The following is a 20,851-nucleotide window of genomic DNA, read 5'->3' on the forward strand; positions in this document are numbered from 1 at the left end:
AATTACGCCGGACTGTTCCGGTGGTGTATTCGGACGGCGTCTGGACAAACGAGACATCAGGCGGGATCAAAGTGAACATCTCTGCATAATGCATGTCCGTGGCTGCGGTGCCAATATGTCGGCCAATTAGCTCACCTTTGTTGTGACACTGACATACCTTCTGCTCTCCACCATCAGCAGGACTTGGATCTTCTCCTCGCCCTCCGTGTGGGTGGTGACAGCTGGAAGGGAGGAGGGGAACATGTTTGCTCGAGAACTTCCATTAAAAAAAAGAACATATGCAGTAGCTTTTACTTATTGGTATAATATCTGTGCTCTGATTTCAGAATTTAAACAAGAATACATCCGAAAATGATTATCATTTTGACCATTGAACTTGTTTTTTCAAATAGAATAAAATAAAATGAGACGTTGCATAGAAATATTTGCAGGACTAAAATCCAAAATGTTCGATATACTGTGGTTGTCATTGACATACGGCTGTCACACCGCAGTGAGGGATGTCTTATCATGTTGTTGTTTTTTGTCTTGTGAATTGCATGTTTTATTTTAAGAAAAGCAACTCCTCTTGTTTCAGATCACTGGCCCTTCCTCTTGTGTCACCAGTCTGACGTCATCCCTCACCCCTGATTGTTTCCACCTGTTTCCCATTACCCTCATGTTTCATATAAGCCCATGCTTCTCCTTGTTGTGTGCCGGATAGTCTCGAGTTTTCGTGCCTGTCTTGCTTCCATCTTTATGTCCATGACTTGCTTCGTCCCACGCCTATTTTCTTGGATCCTGAATTCCCACACTGTAATTTTGAGTTTAACTTTTTCTCCTCCTCAGTGTCAATTTTGTTATTTAGCCTTTGTTCAACCGAAGTGGTGAGTTATTATTTTTTCCTAATATTCTTTCCTTCCTCAAATGTCTTAAAGGCCTACTGAAATGAAATGTTCTTATTTAAACGGGGATAGCAGGTCCATTCTATGTGTCATACTTGATCATTTTGCGATATTGCCATATTTTTGCTGAAATGATTTACTAGAGAACATCGAGGATAAAGTTCGCAACTTTTGGTCACTAATAAAAAAGCCTTGCCTGTACCGGAAGTAGCAGACGATGTGCGCGTGACGTCACGGGTTGTAGGGCTCCTCACATGCTCACATTGTTTACATTCATATCCACCAGCAGCTAGAGCGATTCGGACTGAGAAAGCGACAATTTCCCTATTAATTTGAGCGAGGATGAAAGATTCGTGGATGAGGATAATGAGAGTGAAGGACCAGAAAAAAAAAAAAAGGCGAGGGCCGTGAGAGCGATTCAGATGTTATTAGACACATTTACTAGGATAATTCTGGAAAATCCCTTATCTGCCTATTGTGTTACTAGTGTTTTAGTGACATTTTATATAGTACCTAAAAGTCGGAGGGGTGTGGTGACCGCCAGTGTCTCTGAAGGAAGCCACGCAGCTGCAGCAGGACGCAAGGTCCGCTGATGTCTACGGTAAAAGCCGACTTATTACCACAATTTTCTCACCGAAACCTGCCGGTTGACATGTGGTCGGAATCCATGTTCGCTTGACCGCTCTGTTCCATAGTAAAGCTTCACCTTCGGGAATTTTAAACAAAGAAACACCGGCTGTGTTTGTGTTGCTAAAGGCAGCTGCACTGCACCGCTTCCCACCAACATCTTTCTACTTTGAGTTCTCCATTATTCATTGAACAAATTGCAAAAGATTCAGCAACACAAAAGTCCAGAATACTGTGTAATTATGCGATTACAGGAGACTACTTATAGCTTGGGTCGGGCTGGAAAAAAATGTCCGCTACAACTCGAGACGACACGCGCACGCGTCATCATACGCGTCATCATTCCACGACGTTTTCAACAGGATACCTCGCGGGAAATTCAAAATTGCAATTTAGTAAACTAAAAATGCCGTATTGGCATGTGTTGCAATGTTAAGCTTTCATCATTGATATATAAACTATCAGACTGCGTGGTCGGTAGTAATGGGTTTCAGTAGGCCTTTAATAGGAATTACTAACAACACAGGTTTGTTTTTAACATGTTTTAGCCTTTTAAAATAAACTATATGCATCATCACAGATGTCTAAAATCTAGCCTTGATACTGGAATTTAGACAGTTTAAAAGCGCTTTTAAACATGAATCTCTACCGTAGCTTTAATGCTAATGAGCTGCGATCGTCCACTCCAGATTGTGTGGTTTCAAGAAACTTTATCAACATTTTACATATCACTGTAACTTTGTACTCGTCCACTGTAATCGATGCCAAATATTACGTGAAACAAGGTAAAATGAAGGAGTGGGACAGAAGACACAAACGTAGTGTAGCTATGTGGGCTACAATGCTAACATTTCTGTGACATTTTAACAGCAACATCATGCTAGGTTAGCCGCTTTGCTAAATATTAAGTTGAAGTTAAAGTAATAAAGTGAATTATATTTATATAGCGCTTTTCTCGGGTGACTCAAAGCGCTTTACATAGTGAAACCCAATATCTAAGTTACATTTTTGAACCAGTGTGGGTGGCACTGGGAGCAGGTGGGAAAAGTGTCTTGCCCAAAGACACACGGCAATGACTAAGATGGCGGAAGCGGGGATAGAACCTGGAACCCCTCAAGTTGCAGGCACGGCCACTATACCAACCAAGCTATACCGCCCCAGTACCAAAGTACCACTGATAGTCACACATACACTAGGTGTGGTGAAATTACCCTCTGCATTTGACCCACCCCCTTGATGCCCCCCCTGGGAGGTGAGGGGCGCAGTGAGCAGCAGTAGTGGCCCTGCTCAGGAATTATTATGGTGATTTAACCGCCAAGTCCCACCCTTGATGCTGAGTGCCAAGCAGGGAAGTTTTAATCTGGTAAATTTAGAGCTCGCACATCTGCAGTTGACTGAAAGCTAGCTGGCAGAGCTTCAGGCTCAATTTCAAGATATGGAGGGAAGCCTGCTGCTTTCTGTTTCTTTTTTGTAGACACAAAGTGGGTTGATCTAACTAAGGGTGAGTCAGAAATGGTATTAAGTCCATCAGGAAGGACGTTTTTACTTTGCAAAGTCATTAACAGCCAGTTAGACTGCCTCTTCTACATGGCATCTCCTAGTAGCTTGATATGAAATAAACTAGTGTTGCCCTGGTACCAAAATTATTTTGATAATTTGGGGTACTTTTCTTAATAAAGGGGACCACAAAAAATTGCATTATTGGCTTTATCCATCCATCCATCCATCCATCCATCATCTTCCGCTTATCCGAGGTCGGGTCGCGGGGGCAGCAGCTTAAGCAGGGAAGCCCAGACTTCCCTATCTCCAGCCACTTCGTCGAGCTCTTCCCGGGGGATCCCGAGGCGTTCCCAGGCCAGCCGGGAGACATAGTCTTCCCAACGTGTCCTGGGTCTTGCCCGTGAACTCCTACCAGCTGGACGTGCCCTAAACACATCCCTAGGGAGGCGTTCGGGTGGCATCCTGACCAGATGCCCGAACCACCTCATCTGGCTCCTCTCGATGTGGAGGAGCAGCGGCTTTACGTTGAGCTCCTCCCGGATGGCAGAGCTTCTCACCCTATCTCTAAGGGAGAGCCCCGCCACGCCAACGTCCGCATTACTGAAGACGCCGCACCGATCCGCCTGTCGACCTCACGATCCACTCTTCCCCCACTCGTGAACAAGACTCCTAGGTATTTGAACTCCTCCACTTGGGGCAGGGTCTCCTCCCCAACCCGGAGATGGCACTCCACCCTTTTCCGGGCGAGAACCATGGACTCGGACTTGGAGATGCTGATTCTCATTCCGGTCGCTTCACACTCGGCTGCGAACTGATCCAGTGAGAGCTGAAGATCCCGGCCAGATGAAGCCATCAGGACTACATCATCTGCAAAAAGCAGAGACCTAATCCCGTGGCCACCAAACCGGATCCCCTCAAACGCCTTGGCTGCGCCTAGAAATTCTGTCCATAAAAGTTATGAACAGAATCGGTGACAAAGGACAGCCTTGGCGGAGTCCAACCCTCACTGGAAACGTGTCCGACTTACTGCCAGCAATGCGGACCAAGCTTTGACACTGATCATGCAGGGAGCGGACTGCCACAATAAGACAGTCCGGTACCCCATACTCTCTGAGCACTCCCCACAGGACTTCCCGAGGGACACGGTCGAATGCCTTCTCAAAGTCCACAAAGCACATGTAGACTGGTTGGGCAAACTCCCATGCACCCTCAAAAACCCTGCCGAGAGTATAGAGCTGGTCCACAGTTCCACGACCAGGACGAAAACCACACTGTTCCTCCTGAATCCGAGGTTCGACTATCCGGCGAAGCCTCCTCTCGAGTACACCTGAATAAACCTTACCGGGAAGGCTGAGGAGTGTGATCCCACGATAGTTGAAACACACCCTCCGGTCCCCCTTCTTAAAGAGAGGGACCACCACCCCGGTCTGCCAATCCAGAGGTACCGCCCCCGATGTCCACGCGATGCTGCAGAGTCTTGTCAACCAAGACAGCCCCACAGCATCCAGAGCCTTAAGGAACTCCGGACGGATCTCATCCACCCCCGGGGCCTTGCCGCCGAGGAGCTTTTTAACTACCTCAGCGACCTCAGCCCCAGAAATAGGAGAGTCCACCACAGATTCCCCAGGCACCGCTTCCTCAAAGGAAGACGTGTTGGTGGGATTGAGGAGGTCTTCGAAGTATTCCCTCCACCGATCCACAACATCCGCAGTCGAAGTCAGCAGAACACCATCCGCACCATACACGGTGTTGATAGTGCACTGCTTCCCCTTCCTGAGGCGGCGTATGGTGGTCCAGAATCGCTTCGAAGCCGTCCGGAAGTCGTTTTCCATGGCTTGCCCGAACTCTTCCCAAGTCCGAGTTTTTGCCTCCGCGACCGCTAAAGCTGCACACCGCTTGGCCCGTCGGTACCCGTCCACTGCCTCCGGAGTCCTATGAGCCAAAAGAACCCGATAGGACTCCTTCTTCAGCTTGACGGCATCCCTCACTGCTGGTGTCCACCAAGGGGTTCTGGGATTACCGCCACGACAGGCACCAACAACCTTGCGGCCACAGCTCCAATCAGCCGCCTCGACAATAGAGGTTCGGAACATGGTCCACTCGGACTCAATGTCCCGCACCTCCCTCGTGACATGTTCAAAGTTCTCCCGGAGGTGTGAATTGAAACTCTCTCTGACAGGAGACTCTGCCAGACGTTCCCAGCAGACCCTCACAATGCGTTTGGGCCTGCCAGGTCTGTCCGGCATCCTCCCCCACCATCGCAGCCAACTCACCACCAGGTGGTGATCGGTAGAAAGCTCCGCCCCTCTCTTCACCCGAGTGTCCAAAACATAAGGCCGCAAATCCGATGACAGAACGACAAAGTCGTTCATGGAACTGCGGCCTAGGGTGTCCTGGTGCCAAGTGCACTTATGGACACCCTTATGTTTGAACATGGTGTTTGTTATGGACAATCCGTGACGAGCACAAAAGTCCAATAACAAAACACCACTCGGGTTTCGATCCGGGCGACCATTCTTCCCAATCATGCCTCTCCAGGTTTCACTGTCGTTGCCAACATGAGCGTTGAAGTCCCCCAGTAGGACAAGGGAATCACCCGGGGGAGCACTTTCCACTACTCCCTCGAGTGTACCCAAAAAGGGTGGGTATTCTGAACTGCTGTTTGGTGCATAAGCACAAACAACAGTCAGGACCCGTCACCCCCACCCGAAGGCGAAGGGAAGCTACCCTCTCGTCCACTGGGTTGAACTCAAACGTGCAGGCTTTGAGCCGGGGGGCAACGAGAATTGCCACCCCAGCCCGTCGCCTCTCACTGCCGGCAATTATTGGCTTTATTTTAACAAAAAATGTTAGGGTACATTAAACATGTTATTGCAATTTAATATTTAAATAAAAGGTGAATATACAAGACAACTTGTCTTTTAGTAGGAAGTAAGCAAACAAAGACTCCCAATTTAGCTGCTCTCATATAAAGTAACATATTGTGTAATTTATTTACTTTAATAAGGACAAGTGGTAGAAAATTAATGCTTAATCTACTTGTTCATTTACTGTCAATTTCTGCTTACTTTCTCTTTTAACATGTTCTATCTACACTTCTGTTAAAATGTAATAATAACTTATTCTTCTGTTGTTTGATACTTTACATTAGTTTTGGATGATACCACAAATGTGCGTATCAATCCGAGACCAAGTCGTTACAGGATCATACATTGGTCATTTTCAAAGTCCTCATGTGCCCAGGGACATATTTCCTGAGTTTATAAACATAATATAAATGTTGAAAAAAAAGAAACAAGATGTCGGTCCATCTTATCATATTGTATCATTACAGTGGATGTTAGGTGTAGATCCACCAAAAGCGTTTGTTTACATTTTGATGCCGGTGAGCTACGGTGTGTAGTGAAAAATGTTTAGCTATTCCTCGTCCTGCAGGGATGATACTTGTAAGAAACGTACTTTATTTGTCGCCATGGAGACAAGGATTAGTGATTTAGAAGTAGCTAAAACCCTGCCGACTGGGGCTGGATGTTAGCCGTTAGCTAGCTAGCCATGTCTTAAATCACCTCTTCCTGAGGGCGTTTCAGTGTTATGACTTCACCTTTATCATTGGTTTTTAAGCCAAAAAGTGTCCGTTCTCCCTTTTCTGTATACACACTGTGTCTGTTTTTAAAGGCCGACTGAAATTAGATATTCTTATTCAAACAGGGATAGCAGGTCCATTTTATGTGTCATACTTGATCATTTCGCGATATTGCCATATTTTAGCTGAAAGGATTTAGGAGAGAACATCCACGATAAAGTTCGCAACTTTTGGTCGCTAACAGAAAAGCCCTGCCTCTACCGGAAGTCGCAGACGATGACGTCACATGTTGATGGCTCCTCATATATTCACATTGTTTTTAATGGGAGCCTCCAACAAAAACAGCTATTCGGACCAAGAAAACGACAATTTCCCCATTAATTTGAGCGAGGATGAAAGATTCGTGTTTGAGGATATTGATAGCGACAGACTAGAAAAAAAAAAAGAAAAAAAACGTGATTGCATTGGGACGAATTCAGATGTTTTTAGACACATTTACTAGGATAATTCTGGGAAATCCCTTATCTTTCTATTGTGTTGTTAGTGTTTTAGTGAGTTTAACAGTACCTGATAGTCGGAAGGGTGTATCCACGGGTGTCTTGACGCGCAATGTCTCAGGGAAGTCGACCGCAGCTTTATGGACGGCACAAGCTCAGCTGATCTCCGGTAAGAAGCAACTTTTTACCACAATTTTCTCACCGAAACCTGCTGGTTGACATTCGGTCGGGATCCATGTTCGCTGTGATCTATAGTAAAGTTTAGCCTCCGTGAATTTTAAACAAGGAATCACCGTGATTGTGTGGCTAAAGGCTAAAGCTGCCCAACTCCATCTTTCTACTTTGACTTCTCCAATATAAATTGAACAAATTGCAAAGGATTCAGCAACACAGACCTCCAAAATACTGTGTAAATATGCTGTTAAAGCAGACGACTTTTAGCTGTGTGTGTGTGCAGCGCTCATATTTCCTAACAGCCCGTGACGTCAAGCGTACACGTCATCATTTCGCGACGTTTTCAAGAAAAAATCCCCGGGAAATATAAAATTGCAATTTAGTAAACTAAAAAGGCTGTATTGGCATGTGTTGCAATGTTAATATTTCATCATTGATATATAAACTATCAGACTGCGTGGTGGGTAGTAGTGGGTTTCAGTAGGCCTTTAAGTACTTTGTGATTGTGCGCTGCCGAACATGCTCCTCTGCTTGTAAAACCAACAATATCGTGAGGACGACGACGGGGGCATTGGGTGGGTGATTGGTACTTTTCAGAGGCGGTATAGTAGCAAATATGATTAATTAGTATCGCGGTTCAATACTAATACCGGTATACCGTACAACCCTAAAAGAAACTGTTAAAAAGGAGAATAGCAAGTCACACCTGTCGAAATCAAGCTCCACTCTGTATTGGTTACGTTAAGTGTTGGTAGAGAACAGTATGTGTAAAAATGTCAAAGTCATCAGAGGGTTAGCTGAGTTAATCACAGACTCTGAAAGCGGATTAGGCCTTTCAGTGCTGCGGGGGTTGGACAGATCTAATTTGTGGCCTATTAAAAGCTCCACTTAAGCTGTTTAGCAGGGGACTGTTTGCTTGTGGCAATTTGGGGACAACAGTCTGATGATGTCAATCCCTCAGAGACATTGTGGTGAAGACAACGCTTACTGAGCTCCTGCAGCTGTTTAAGATGAAGAACTTCCTCCTCTCCTCCGTCGTCCCCGGAGCCGAAGTGCAGGACGGAGCCGGCCAGGACGAACCAGCCCGTCCTCCAGTGGTAAAGATCGTGGCCCTCCTTGTAGAAGAGTCGGCCCACCAGCTCGCTGTCCTTCTGCACCAGACCTTCCGCTCTGAACGGCACCAAGCACTGAAGATCAAACGCAAACGAGAAACGCCACCTCATTACTTTCTGCTGGTAGCTGGGCACTTGTGCTGTGATTTCCAACCACTGTGCCGTCAGACTTCGACTCATTTCACTCAATTCGCCCGGGGAATTGTTAGGTTTTGCAAATAACGTGGCCGTGCCAACGAACCATTGTGACGAGCAGATGGTTCAAAATTAACCTGGTTATTCACCTGTTGTATTCCAAACACAAAATCCCGGCACATTTTTTAATGTAAAATATGTACATTTGCTCAATAAAGGTAGGTAAACACTGCAGTTCAACATTGTCTTTATGACGGTTAGAGCAGTGGTTCTCAAATTGGGGTACGCGTACCCCTGGGGGTACTTGAAGGTATGCCAAAGGGTACGTGAGATGTTTTATAAATATTCTAAAAATAGCAACAATTCAAAAATCCTTTATAAATATATTTATTGAATATTACTTCAATAAAATATGAATGTAAGTTCATAAACTGTGAAAAGAAATGCAACAATGCAATATTCAGTTTTGACAGCTTGATTTTTTGTGGACATTTTCAATAAATATTGATGTTAAAGATTTCTTTTTTTGTGAAGAAATGTTTAGAATTAAGTTCATCAATCCAGATGGATCTCTATTACAATCCCACTTTAAGTTGATGATTACTTCTATGTGTAGAAATCTTTATTTATAATTGAATCTCTTGTTTATTTTTAAGTTTTTAGTTATTTTTATATCTTTTTTTCCAAATAGTTAAAAAAAGACCACTACAAATGAGCAATATTTTGCACTGTTACACAATTTAATGAATCAGAAACTGATGACACAGTGCTGTATTTTACTTCTGTACCTCTTTTTTTCCAACCGAAAATGTTTTGCTCTGATTAGGGAGTACTTGAATTTAAAAAAAATTCACAGGGGGTACCTCACTGAAAAAAGGTTAAGAACCACTGGGTTAGAGTACCATTGATAGTCACACCCACACTTCAAACCCCGGCCAAGTCATACCAAAGACTATATAAAGGGGACCAATTACTGTCCTGTTGGCAATTAGCATCAAGGGTTGGAATTGCGGGTTAAATCTCAAAAAATGATTCCCGGGCGTGGCCCCCGCTGCTGCTCACTGCCTCCTTACCTCCCCGGGGGTGATCAAGGGTGATGGGTCAAATGCAGAGGATAATTTCGCCACACCTAGTGTGTGTGCGACAATCATTGGTACTTTAACTTTAACTAGGTGTTGTCATGTTCAGTGGTCTGGATTATGTTTTTGTTATTTACTGTTGGAACTCCATTAGTTCCTGTTTTTCGGTGCACTCTTGTTTGTTTTGGTTGCCATGGTGGGATTTGATTTTCAACAGCCGCTGGTGTTCGGACGCTCACCTGGCTCTAATCAAGAGACTATTTAAACCGCCTTTGCCAGTCAGTCGGTCTGGCGACATTGTTCCTTTCATGTCAGAGTTTTCATGCTTTGTTCACGCTGCTCGTGTCATGCGATTGTTTGCTTCATGCCATGCCAAGTAAGTTTTTTTATTTTATTTAAATCAACATAAAAAAACAACATACACTTTCAATTAGTGCATCAACCTAAAAAAATCTCCCTCCCCCGTTCACACTCATCCTCCCCCACCCACACAAAATGGGTTGTTTCTTTCTGCTACCAATATTCTGGTTCCCATGACATAGACAAGTTAGCGAGTTTTTGTCTCATGTCCACAGTTCAGGCTAAGTGCTAGTTTTGTTTCCTGCGCTAAGTTGTGCCTTCGCCTTGTGCGCCTTTTTGTTTTCACCTTTTTTTGAGTCAAGATTAAATCATGTTTTTACCTGGAGGCCTTGTCAAGAGTATAGTCTGTTTGCTTTCTGGGAGAACAAACCCGCATTAAGCTGCGAAAACCCCCTCGTCATGACAGGTGTGGTGAAATTACCCTCTGCATTTGACCCATCCCCTTGTTCCAACTCCTGGGAGGTGAGGGGAGCAGTAAGCAGCAGCGGTGGCCGATTTAACCCCCAATTCCAACCCTTGATGCTGAGTGCCAAGCAGGGAGGAAACTGGTCCCATTTTTAAGGGGTTTGAACTCGCAACCACTGAGCAGGTTTTAACAGAGCGAGTGCTTTTTCGTTTTTAATGACATCCAGCAAAAACGCAGGTTAAAGATCCTCTACCGTGACAGGAGCACTTAGCAAAATAAAACAACAAAAAAAGATAAGTTTGCTTGAAACATCACCTTGGTCAGCACCTGGATCCAGTCGCATCGCGTCTCCTGCGTCTCGGCACCGATGACCAGCACCTGTACGGACTGCAGGTAGAGCTCCGCGGTGAACACGGCCCTGCAGAAAAATACACAACACTATAGAGATGCATGCTGGAAGCACATCAATGCGGATTTCACCTCAAACATCACAGCTATTTTCTACAGGAGGTGAAGGAAATCTGCAGCTCCTTTGCAGCTGTACCCACACACATCATATGTACTAGGGGTGTGGGGAAAAATCGATTCGAATACGAATCGAATCGTTTACGTTGTGCAATTCAGAATCGATTCTCATTTTTAAAACATCGTTGTTGTATTTTTTTAATTAAAAAAAAATTTTTATTTATATTTTTTATCAATCCAACAAACCACTACACAGCAATACCAGAACAATGCAATCCAATTCCAAAACCGAACGTAACCCAGCAACACTCAGAACTGCAATAAACAGAGCAATTGAAGAGACACAAACACGACACAGAACAAACCAAAAGTAGTGAAACAAAAATTAATATTATCAACAATAGTATCAATATTAATTATAATTTCAGCACAGCAGTGATTAAAAATCTCTCTCTGACATTATCATTAGACATTTGTAAAAATAATAAAAAAGAACAATAGTGTCACACTTGCATCGCATCTCATAAGCTTGACAACACGCTGTGTCCAATGTTTTCACAAAGATAAAATAAGTCATATTTTTGGTTCGTTTAAAAGTTAAAACTAATTTACATTATCGCAATCAGTTGATAAAACATTGTCCTTTACAATTATAAAAGCTTTTTTTTTTTAAATCTACTATTCTGCTGGCATGTCAGCAGACTGGGGTAGATCCTGCTGAAATCCTATGTATTGAATGAATACAGAATCGTTTTGAATCGGAAAAATATTGTTTTTGAATCGAGAATCGAATCGAAAAAAATCGATATATTATCGAATCGGGACCCCAAGAATCGATATTGAATCGAATCGTGGGACACCCAAAGATTCACAGCCCTAATATGTACGGTATTTTCCGGACTATAGGGCGCACCGGATTATAAGGCACACTGCCGATGAAGGGTCTATTTCTGATATATTTTCCTATTTTGAGTTCATCGCATTAGAGGAGTAATATTAGATAAGTGGTGACTCTCGCCCCATCCATGTTTGTAAATGACTGAGCATTTCATGGAAGCTGCTTTTATACCCAATCATGGCACCCACCTGTTCCCAATTAGTTTGTTCACCTGAAACATGTTGCAGGCATCAAATTCCAAATGAGCTAATATTTGCAAAAAATAACACAGTTTTCCAGTTCGAAGGTTAAGTATCTTGTGTTTGCAGTCTATTCAATTAAATACAGGTTGAAAAGGATTTGCAAATCGTTGTATTCTGTTTTTATTTACGAATTACATAACAAGCGGTAGGAAATGGATGGATAGACAGCATGCCAATTTAACTGGTTTTGGGTTTTAATAAACTTTGATTGATTATCAATTTCAATTTGAATATTAAAGCCTTCCGCCTGATTGCAGCTGAGATAGGCACCAGCGCCCCTTGCGACCTCAAAAGGAAAAAGCGGTAGAAAATGGATGGATGGATATTAAAGTACAATTCATTTGCAGTGTATCATAGCTACATGTATGAAAATCAGTTTACCATGTAGAGAGTTGTGATGATTTAAATGCGCTGATATGTCGACCATCCATCCATCCCATCCATTTTTTACCGCTTATTCCCTTTCGGGGTCGCGGGGGGCGCTGGCGCCTATCTCAGCTACAATCGGGCGGAAGGCGGGGTACACCCTGGACAAGTCGCCACCTCATCGCAGGGCCAACACAGATAGACAGAGAACACTCACATTCACACACTAGGGCCAATTTAGTGTTGCCAATCAACTAATCCCCAGGTGCATGTCTTTGGAGGTGGGAGGAAGCCGGAGTAACCGGAGGGAACCCACGCATTCACGGGGAGAACATGCAAACTCCACACAGATATGTCGACCAATTCTACATATATATATACGATTGTAGCTGAGATAGGCGCCAGCGCCCCCCGCAACCCCAAAAGGGAATAAGCGGTAGAAAATGGATGGATGGATGGATATGGATATATATATATATATATATATATATATATATATATATATATATATATATATATGTATGTATGTGTATATGTGTATATATCTAAATGTATATTATGGGTGTGGGAAAAAATCGATTTGAATTTGAATCGCAATTCTCACGTTGTGCGATTCCGAATCGATTCTCATTTTTTATCAATCCAACAAAACAATACACAGCAATACCATAACAATGCAATCCAATTCCAAGGCCAAACCTGACCCAGGAACACTCAGAAATGGCAATAAACAGAGCAATTGAGAGGAGACACGAACACAACACAGAACAAACCAAAAATAGTGAAACAAAAATGAATATTATCAACAACAGTATCAATATTAGTTATAATTTCAGCATAGCAGTGATTAAAAATGCCTCATTGACATTATCATTAGACATTTATAAAAAAAAGAAAAAAGAACAATAGTGTCACAGTGGCTTACACTTGCATCGCATCTCATAAGCTTGACAACACACTGTGTCCAATATTTTCACAAAAATAAAATAAGTCATATTTTTGGTTCGTTTATTAGTTAAAAAACAAATTTACATTATTACAATCAGTTGGTAAAACATTGTCCTTTACAATTATAAAAGCTTTTTTTTTTTTTAAATCTACTACTCTGCTAGCATGATGTGTGTGTGTACATATGTATATATGTAAGTGTGTGTGAATTTAAATGTATTATATATAGATAATATATACCATCTACGCAGCAACCACTGAACTGAATTATATTATATATATTATTGTATTATATATTGTAAATATATATTGTATATGTATAGGGGTGGGACCTAATAAGTTTACTTCTTCCCACTCCCTTTTGAGCCAATCTTGACATCTAAAAAAAGATTACTCACATGTAATGTTTTCAATGTAGGTGTAAAAATAATGTTTTTATATATTTATTTTGTATTTTATGTCATTCTCTTGTTTTGTTTGCATGGGTCAAAATAAACCATTCATTCATGTCAGCAGACTGGGATGGATCCTGCTGAAATCCTATGTATTGAATGAATACAGAATCGTTTCGAATCGGAAAAATATCGTTTTTGAATCGAGAATCGCGTTGAATCGAAAAAATCGATTTATAATCGAATTGCGACCCCAAGAATTGATATTGAATCGAATCGAATCGTGGGACACCCAAAGATTCGCAGCCCTAATGTATATAAAAATGTATATGTGTATATGTATATATGTGTGTATATATATATATATATATATATATATATATATATATATATATACATATACTGTATACATATATATACATATACATGTATAGATATATGTATATATATATCGATATATGAGTGTACAGATATATGTGTATATGTATATATAATGTCTATGGCTTTACCAGCTAACGTTCATCCATCCATCCATTTTCTTCTGCTTATCTGAGGTCGAGGCGCGGGGGCAGCAGCCTAAACAGTGAAGCCCAGACTTCCCTCTCCCTAGCCACTTTGTCCAGCTCCTCCCGGGGGATCCCGAGGCATTCCTAGGCCAGCCAGGAGACATAGTCTTCTTAATGTGTCCTGGGTCTTCCCCGTGGCTGTGGCCTCCTACCGGTCCGATGTGCCCTAAACACTTCCCCAGGGAGGCGTTCGGGTGGCATCCTGACCAGATGCCCAAACCACCTCATCTGGCCTCTCTCAATGTGGTTTTACTCTGAGTTCCTCCCGGATGACAGAGCTTCTCACCCTATCTCTAAGGGAGAGCCCCGCCACCCGGCGGAGGAAACAAATTTCGGCCGCTCGTACCCGTGATCTTGTCCTTTCGGTCATAACCCAAAGCTCATGACCATAGGTGAGGATTGGAACGTAGATCGACAGGTAAATTGTGAGCTCTGCCTTCCGGCTCAGCTCCTTCTTCACCACAACGGATCAATACAGCGTCCGCATTACTGAAGACGCCGCACCGATCTGCCTGTCAATCTCACGATCCACTCTTTTCTCACTGGTGAACAATACTCCGAGGTACTTGAAATCCTTCACTTGGGGCAAGGTCTCCTCCCCAACTTCCATTCATCAAAATTCTAAATTCTATCGATTTCTTAAGTCAGAGGAAACAGAAATGGGCTTTTTACAATGTTGGAAACAGAAAATTTGTGATAAATGATTTAAATCCAACTCTGATTGATTATTTATTCATTAAGGTTCATGCGTCCTTTGATTTTTGTCCACATGATTCACGCAAAAGCAGCGCAATCCCACACAAAAAAAAAAAGGCCTGTTGGTCCTCGTTTAGCGTCCCGTGCAATTGCGCAAAGGTCAGACTCTCGCTATCGCAAAGTGGCGAGTTGCGGAGGTGTGTGCAGTTGCTCTCTCCTTACATCTGTCAGGGGAGCAGGCGAGATACGGGTGTTTGCCTGCCCTGCCGTAACCTCCCCGACGCCTCCTCAGCAGGTGGGTTTGTTAAAGAGGGCCTTGAGGGGGGGTTGGAGCTATGTCTCAAAAGAGAAGCCGGTGGTCAAACACTGCCATGAGGAATGGATGGAACAAAAGCTGCACACGACATGTTTGAATGGCAATTGCAGTGCAAGAATGATCATCCATGTAGATTCAATGCACATACAGGGCTTTATCTACTAAAGGTTTGCGTGCACCAAATGCAAACTTGCATACAAAATGAGCAAAATAGTGTGTGCAAATCCATTTAGCATGTACTGTATGCGTGTACAAACCCCGTTTCCATATGAGTTGGGAAAGTGTGTTAGATGTAATTAGAGACGAAACACAATGATTTGCAAATCATTTTTTCAACCCATATTCAGTTGAATATGCTACAAACACAACATATTTGATGTTCAAACTTATAAACTTTTTTTTTTGTTGCAAATTATCATTAACTTTAGAATTTGATGCCAGCAACACGTGACAAAGAAGTTGGGAAAGGTGGCAATAAATACTGATAAAGTTGAGGAATGCTCATCAAACACTTATTCGGAACATCCCACAGGTGTGCAGGCTAACTGGGAACAGGTGGGTGCCATGATTGGGTATAAAAACAGCTACCCCAAAAAATGCTCAGTCTTTCACAAGAAAGGATGGGGCAAGGTACACTTCTTTGTCCACAACTGCGTGAGCAAATACTCAAACAGTTTAAGAACAACGTTTCTCAAAGTACAATTGCAAGAAATTTAGGGATTTCAACATCTACGGTCCATAATATCATCAAAAGGTTCAGAGAATCTGGAGAAATCACTCCACGCAAGTGGCAATGGCTGAAAACCGTATTTTAATGACCGTGACCTTCGATCCCTCAGACGGCACTGTATCTAAAACCGACATCAATCTCATCAATTCCTCAACTTTATCAGTATTTATTGCCACCTTTCCCAACTTCTTTGTCACGTGTTGCAGCCATGAAATTCTAAGTTAATTATTATTTGCAAAAAAATATGTAAAGTCTATGAGTTTAAACATCAAATATCTTGTCCTTGTAGTGCATTTGATTGAATATGGGTTGAAAAGGATTTGCAAATCATTGCATTCCGTTTATATTTACATCTAACACAATTTCCCAACTCATCTGGAAACAGGGTTTGTATATGCACTATATTAATTGATCATTCGACTACCCACAATACTGGGAAGAGGAGATGCAAATATAATTATTTAGCACTAGCAATGTCATCAGGACTGAAACTCTTTGTGACCGCTGATTTAGCACATTTGAAATGTGCGCGCAAAATGGCACAGTTTCGTACAAATGACTGTGAGAAAGAAGTCAATCGTGCTGTAAAGACAAACAATGGACAGAAAATCCCCCGTCCTACATGTGTTAACATGTGTGGACTTTCAGAAATAAACAGACATATCGCTTATTCAGCAATGTCATTTTATAATGTTGGAGCTGCTGGGTGACTTAAAGGGGACATACTATGCAAAACCAACTTGTCTTACCTGTTGGTATGCTGTGTGTATGTTTGGAATCTACATAAGTCCTGAAAAGTTGAAATAAAATCCATGGAGGCATAACGGAGATATTTATAAAACAATCTTGCCTTCTTTCATACTTCCTCCAAACAAGTAAGCGGATATCTCCATATATGGTAAAGGTTTATCCGAAGAGCTTTGCGCAAGACTGCCATTGTAGTACGACACTGTCGTGAATAAATTCCTTCTTTTTGTCAGGCTTGGTCAAAGGGATAGGACTCAGATGCAGAGTACGGAATATTTCGGTAGGCTTATATTTTGACAGCTTCCTTTCACCTCCAGAGTCAGGGTAATTCAATATCTACAATAACTAAACTAGTCGGCGGAAAAGATTCCAAAAAAAATTAAGGACCGAAAATCACTCCGAAAGGAAGAAAACACAAAAAACAATGACGAACTATAATTGGCACCGTATATGCTATGAAACTTTTTATAAACACAAAACACTCCAACAAGAGGAAAAAACAATGGCTATGAAAAATTATACACTTTCTCTAATCTAATAAAGGTTAACAAAAAATGTCACTCAAAAATTTGAGGAAAGAAAGATTCGTAAGAAAAACTGATCACTCACCACTTTGGCTGTAAAACTAAATAACACAAAATCACTCTGCTGAGGAGGAGAAAAAGAAAACTTAAAATAGCAAACGAAGGGATTCAGGATCAAGGAATACAAACGTGAGGCGAGGCAAGGCATGGACGGGACGCTAGAGATGCACGAATACTCGAGACAATCCAGCACAGAACAAAGGGAGGCGTGGGCTTATAAGACAAATGAGGGTAATGGGGAACAGGTGGAAACAATCAGGGATCAGGGATGACGTATGACTGATGACACAAAAGGAATGGGCAAGTGATTTGAAACGAAAGGAGTTACTTTTCAAAGTAAAACACGCAATTTACAAGACAGAAGAAACCAAGACAAGACATCCCTCACCACGGTGTGATACTTTTTATTCATCCCCTTGTTTTGAGGCCAAACTTGCTTGCACATGCATCCTCTGCTGTTGCTATTTTTTTTACAAAATGTGGTGTAGTTCTAACTAGGGTTGTCCCGATATCAATATTTTACTGGTATTTTGACACTTTTCTAATAATAGGGAACCAAAATTATTGTTTATATTTCAACATACAATGTTATGGTCCATGAAACATATGTTTCTTATTGAAAACAAACAACAATTATGTCATTAAATAACATAGTGAACATACTGAACAACTTCAGTGTCTTCTCCCCGTCATCTTTGTTGTAGCGGTATAGCGTGCAAGGACGGGGGTGGAAAAAGTGTCAAAAGATGGAGCGAACTGTTTTAATGACATTCCGACTTTACTTAAATCAATAACGAGGCAGCATCTCCTCATCCGGAAACAACAACAAGGTGTATCCCTTGAAAAACGTTCGACCGAAACTCTCTAATAACTAAGGTTCCTTGGGTGAATAATATAAACTCACTACACCGGTATGTGTTAGCGCAGGGGTCGGGAACCTTTTTGGCTGAGAGAGCTATACAAGCCAAATATTTTTAAAAGTATTTCCGTGAGAGCCATATGATTTTTTTTTTTTTAACACTGATCACAACTATACGGGTGCATTTTTAAGAAAGACCAACATTTTTAGAGTATAATAAGTCTCTTATTCTTTTTAATAACATTGTTATTCTGAGGCTAACCAACAATAAATAAAACACTTCTTAACATTAATGCAACTTCTTGAACAGGTGCGGTATAAACCGGATGGATGGATGAAAATGCATGAGAATGTTTTATATTTTGAACGTTATTTTTGACACTGTGATTACCAGCGGAATTATTCATATTTATCGTGTTAAGCAATGTCAGCTAAGATTTATCTGAGGGCCAAGTGCAGTCATCAAAAGAGCCAGATCTGGCTCTAGAGCAATAGGTTCCCTACCCCTGTTTTAGCGCTTTTATGGCAAGTTTAGTGAAAGATATAAGTAAGAACTTTACACTACCTTGTATTAAAAATGGCAACAGCGGAGGATGAATGTCTCATAACAAGAAGATAGAGAAAAAGAAGAAGCTTATCGACTACGGTGACTACAAAGGCGGACTGGCGCAATTTTTCAGGATTCATGCAGATCCCAAATACAGATCAGCAGGTACCAGAAGGTAAGAAAAGTTGATTTTGCATAATATTGCAAAACAAAACGCTAGATAATGTCTTACCTTATACACACACCATAATAATACTTGCATGTTTAATGCAACGACAAGCCATGAAGCCGCACCGCTTGATAGCTTACCAAAGTCGTACTAAAACATTTTGATAGATTTTGGAGCTTGTGTGTAATGTTCTATATTTTCAATGGAACAAATAAAATGCTAGTGTTGTTTAGATGAGTCATATTGCCATTACATTGCAATCTACACATACCTCTTATGTTTGACTACCATCTACTGGTCGCACTGATCATAGCACCATGTACCAAATGAAATAGCTTCAAAGTTGGTAAGTAAAACCAGAATTATTCTGTACAATAGGCGCACCGGGTTATAAGGCGCACTGTCGAGTTTTGAGGGGAAAAAAGGATTTTAAAGGCCTAAGAAACAATAATAATAATAATAATAATGGATTAGATTTATATCGCGCTTTTCTATTGTTACATACTCAAAGCGCTCACAGAGAAGTGGGAACCCATCATTCATTCACACCTGGTGGTGGTAAGCTACATCTGTAGCCACAGCTGCCCTGGGGTAGACTGACGGAAGCGTGGCTGCCAGTCTGCGCCTACGGCCCCTCCGACCACCACCAATCATTCATTCATCATTCATTCACCGGTGTGAGCGGCACCGGAGGCAAGGGTGAAGTGTCCTGCCCAAGGACACAACGGCAGCGATTTGGATGTCAATAGGTGGGAAGCGAACCTGCAACCCTCAGGTTTCTGGCATAGCCGCTCTACCCACTACGCCATGCCGCCCATGAAACCCACTACTACCGACCACGCAGTCTGATAGTTTATAGATCAATGATTAAATATTAACATTGCAACACATGCCAATATGGCCTTTTTAGTTTACTAAATTGCAATTTAAAATTTCCCTGGAGTTTCTTTTCGAAAATGTCGCGGAATGATGACGTATACGCGTGACGTCACGGACTGTGAGGAAATATTAGCGCTGCGCACACACACAGCTAAAAGTCGTCTGCTTTAACCGCATAATTACACAGTATTTTGGACATTTGTGTTGCTGAATCTTTTGCAATTTGTTCATTTAATAATGGAGACTATAAAGAACAATGCTGTTGGTGGATTCCAGCTGTCTTTAGCACCGAGACACAGCCGGCGTTTTTTTGTTTGTTGTGAAAGCAGAGCGGCCAAGCGAACATGTTTTCTCTACGTCAACCAGCATGTTTTTGGATGGGGAAATTGTGATATATATCTTACCAAAGACATCCGTGGAATTTTCGTCGTTCTGCAGCAGCTGTGAGCTTGGGTCCTCGGCTTCTCTCTGAGACACAGTGTGTTCAACGCAGCCATCCGACCTCGAGGTATGTCTTTACAATCTTTACTTTACAATCTTTAAAATCTCACTAAAACACTATTAAAACAATAAGCAGATAAGGGATCTTCCAGAATTATCCTAGTACATGTGTCTAATTAAATCTGAAACGCTCACACTGCCGTCGCCCGGAGCTGTCGCTTTTTAAATGTTTTATTTATTTATTTTTTCTAGTCCGTCACTATCAATATCCTCAAACACGAATCTTTCATCCTCGCTCAAATTAATGGGGAAATGTTTGCTTTCTCGGTCAGAATCGCTCGCGCTGCTGGCGTCCATGATCGTTATCAATGGGTGGATGTGAGGAGTCCGACAATCTGTGACGTCACGCGCACTACTTCCGGGAAAGGCAGAGCTTTTTTAAGAGCGACCAAAAGTTGCGAATTTTATCGTGGATTTTCTCTACTAAATCCTGTCAGCAAAAATCGGGCAATATTGTGAAATGATCAAGTATGACACATAGAATGGACCTGCTATCCCCGTTTAAATAAGAAAATCTCATTTCAGTAGGCCTTTAAGCGCGCTTTATAGTCTGGAAAATACGGTAAATAAAATAGAATTGATGAAAATT

General features: G+C 42.0%; 1 protein-coding gene across 3 annotated transcripts in view; it reads right to left on the reverse strand.

Annotated features, from left to right (window-relative positions):
* Positions 1–20,851, reverse strand: part of arap2 (ArfGAP with RhoGAP domain, ankyrin repeat and PH domain 2) — a 288,224-nt gene that overhangs the window by 46,201 nt on the left and 221,172 nt on the right. For all 3 annotated transcript variants that reach the window (XR_009808512.1, XM_061913586.1, XM_061913587.1), the window contains exons 17-19: positions 10,673–10,775; positions 8,254–8,452; positions 158–221 (exon numbers count right to left, since the gene is read on the reverse strand). Coding sequence is in view for 2 of the 3 variants with exons in the window: in XM_061913586.1 (XP_061769570.1) it covers positions 158–221; positions 8,254–8,452; positions 10,673–10,775 (366 nt within the window). In the remaining variant the exon portion in view is untranslated. The remainder of the gene's footprint in view (positions 1–157; positions 222–8,253; positions 8,453–10,672; positions 10,776–20,851) is intronic.

The sequence above is a fragment of the Nerophis ophidion genome, linkage group LG10, assembly GCF_033978795.1.
Source record: "Nerophis ophidion isolate RoL-2023_Sa linkage group LG10, RoL_Noph_v1.0, whole genome shotgun sequence".
Taxonomy (NCBI): domain Eukaryota; kingdom Metazoa; phylum Chordata; class Actinopteri; order Syngnathiformes; family Syngnathidae; genus Nerophis; species Nerophis ophidion.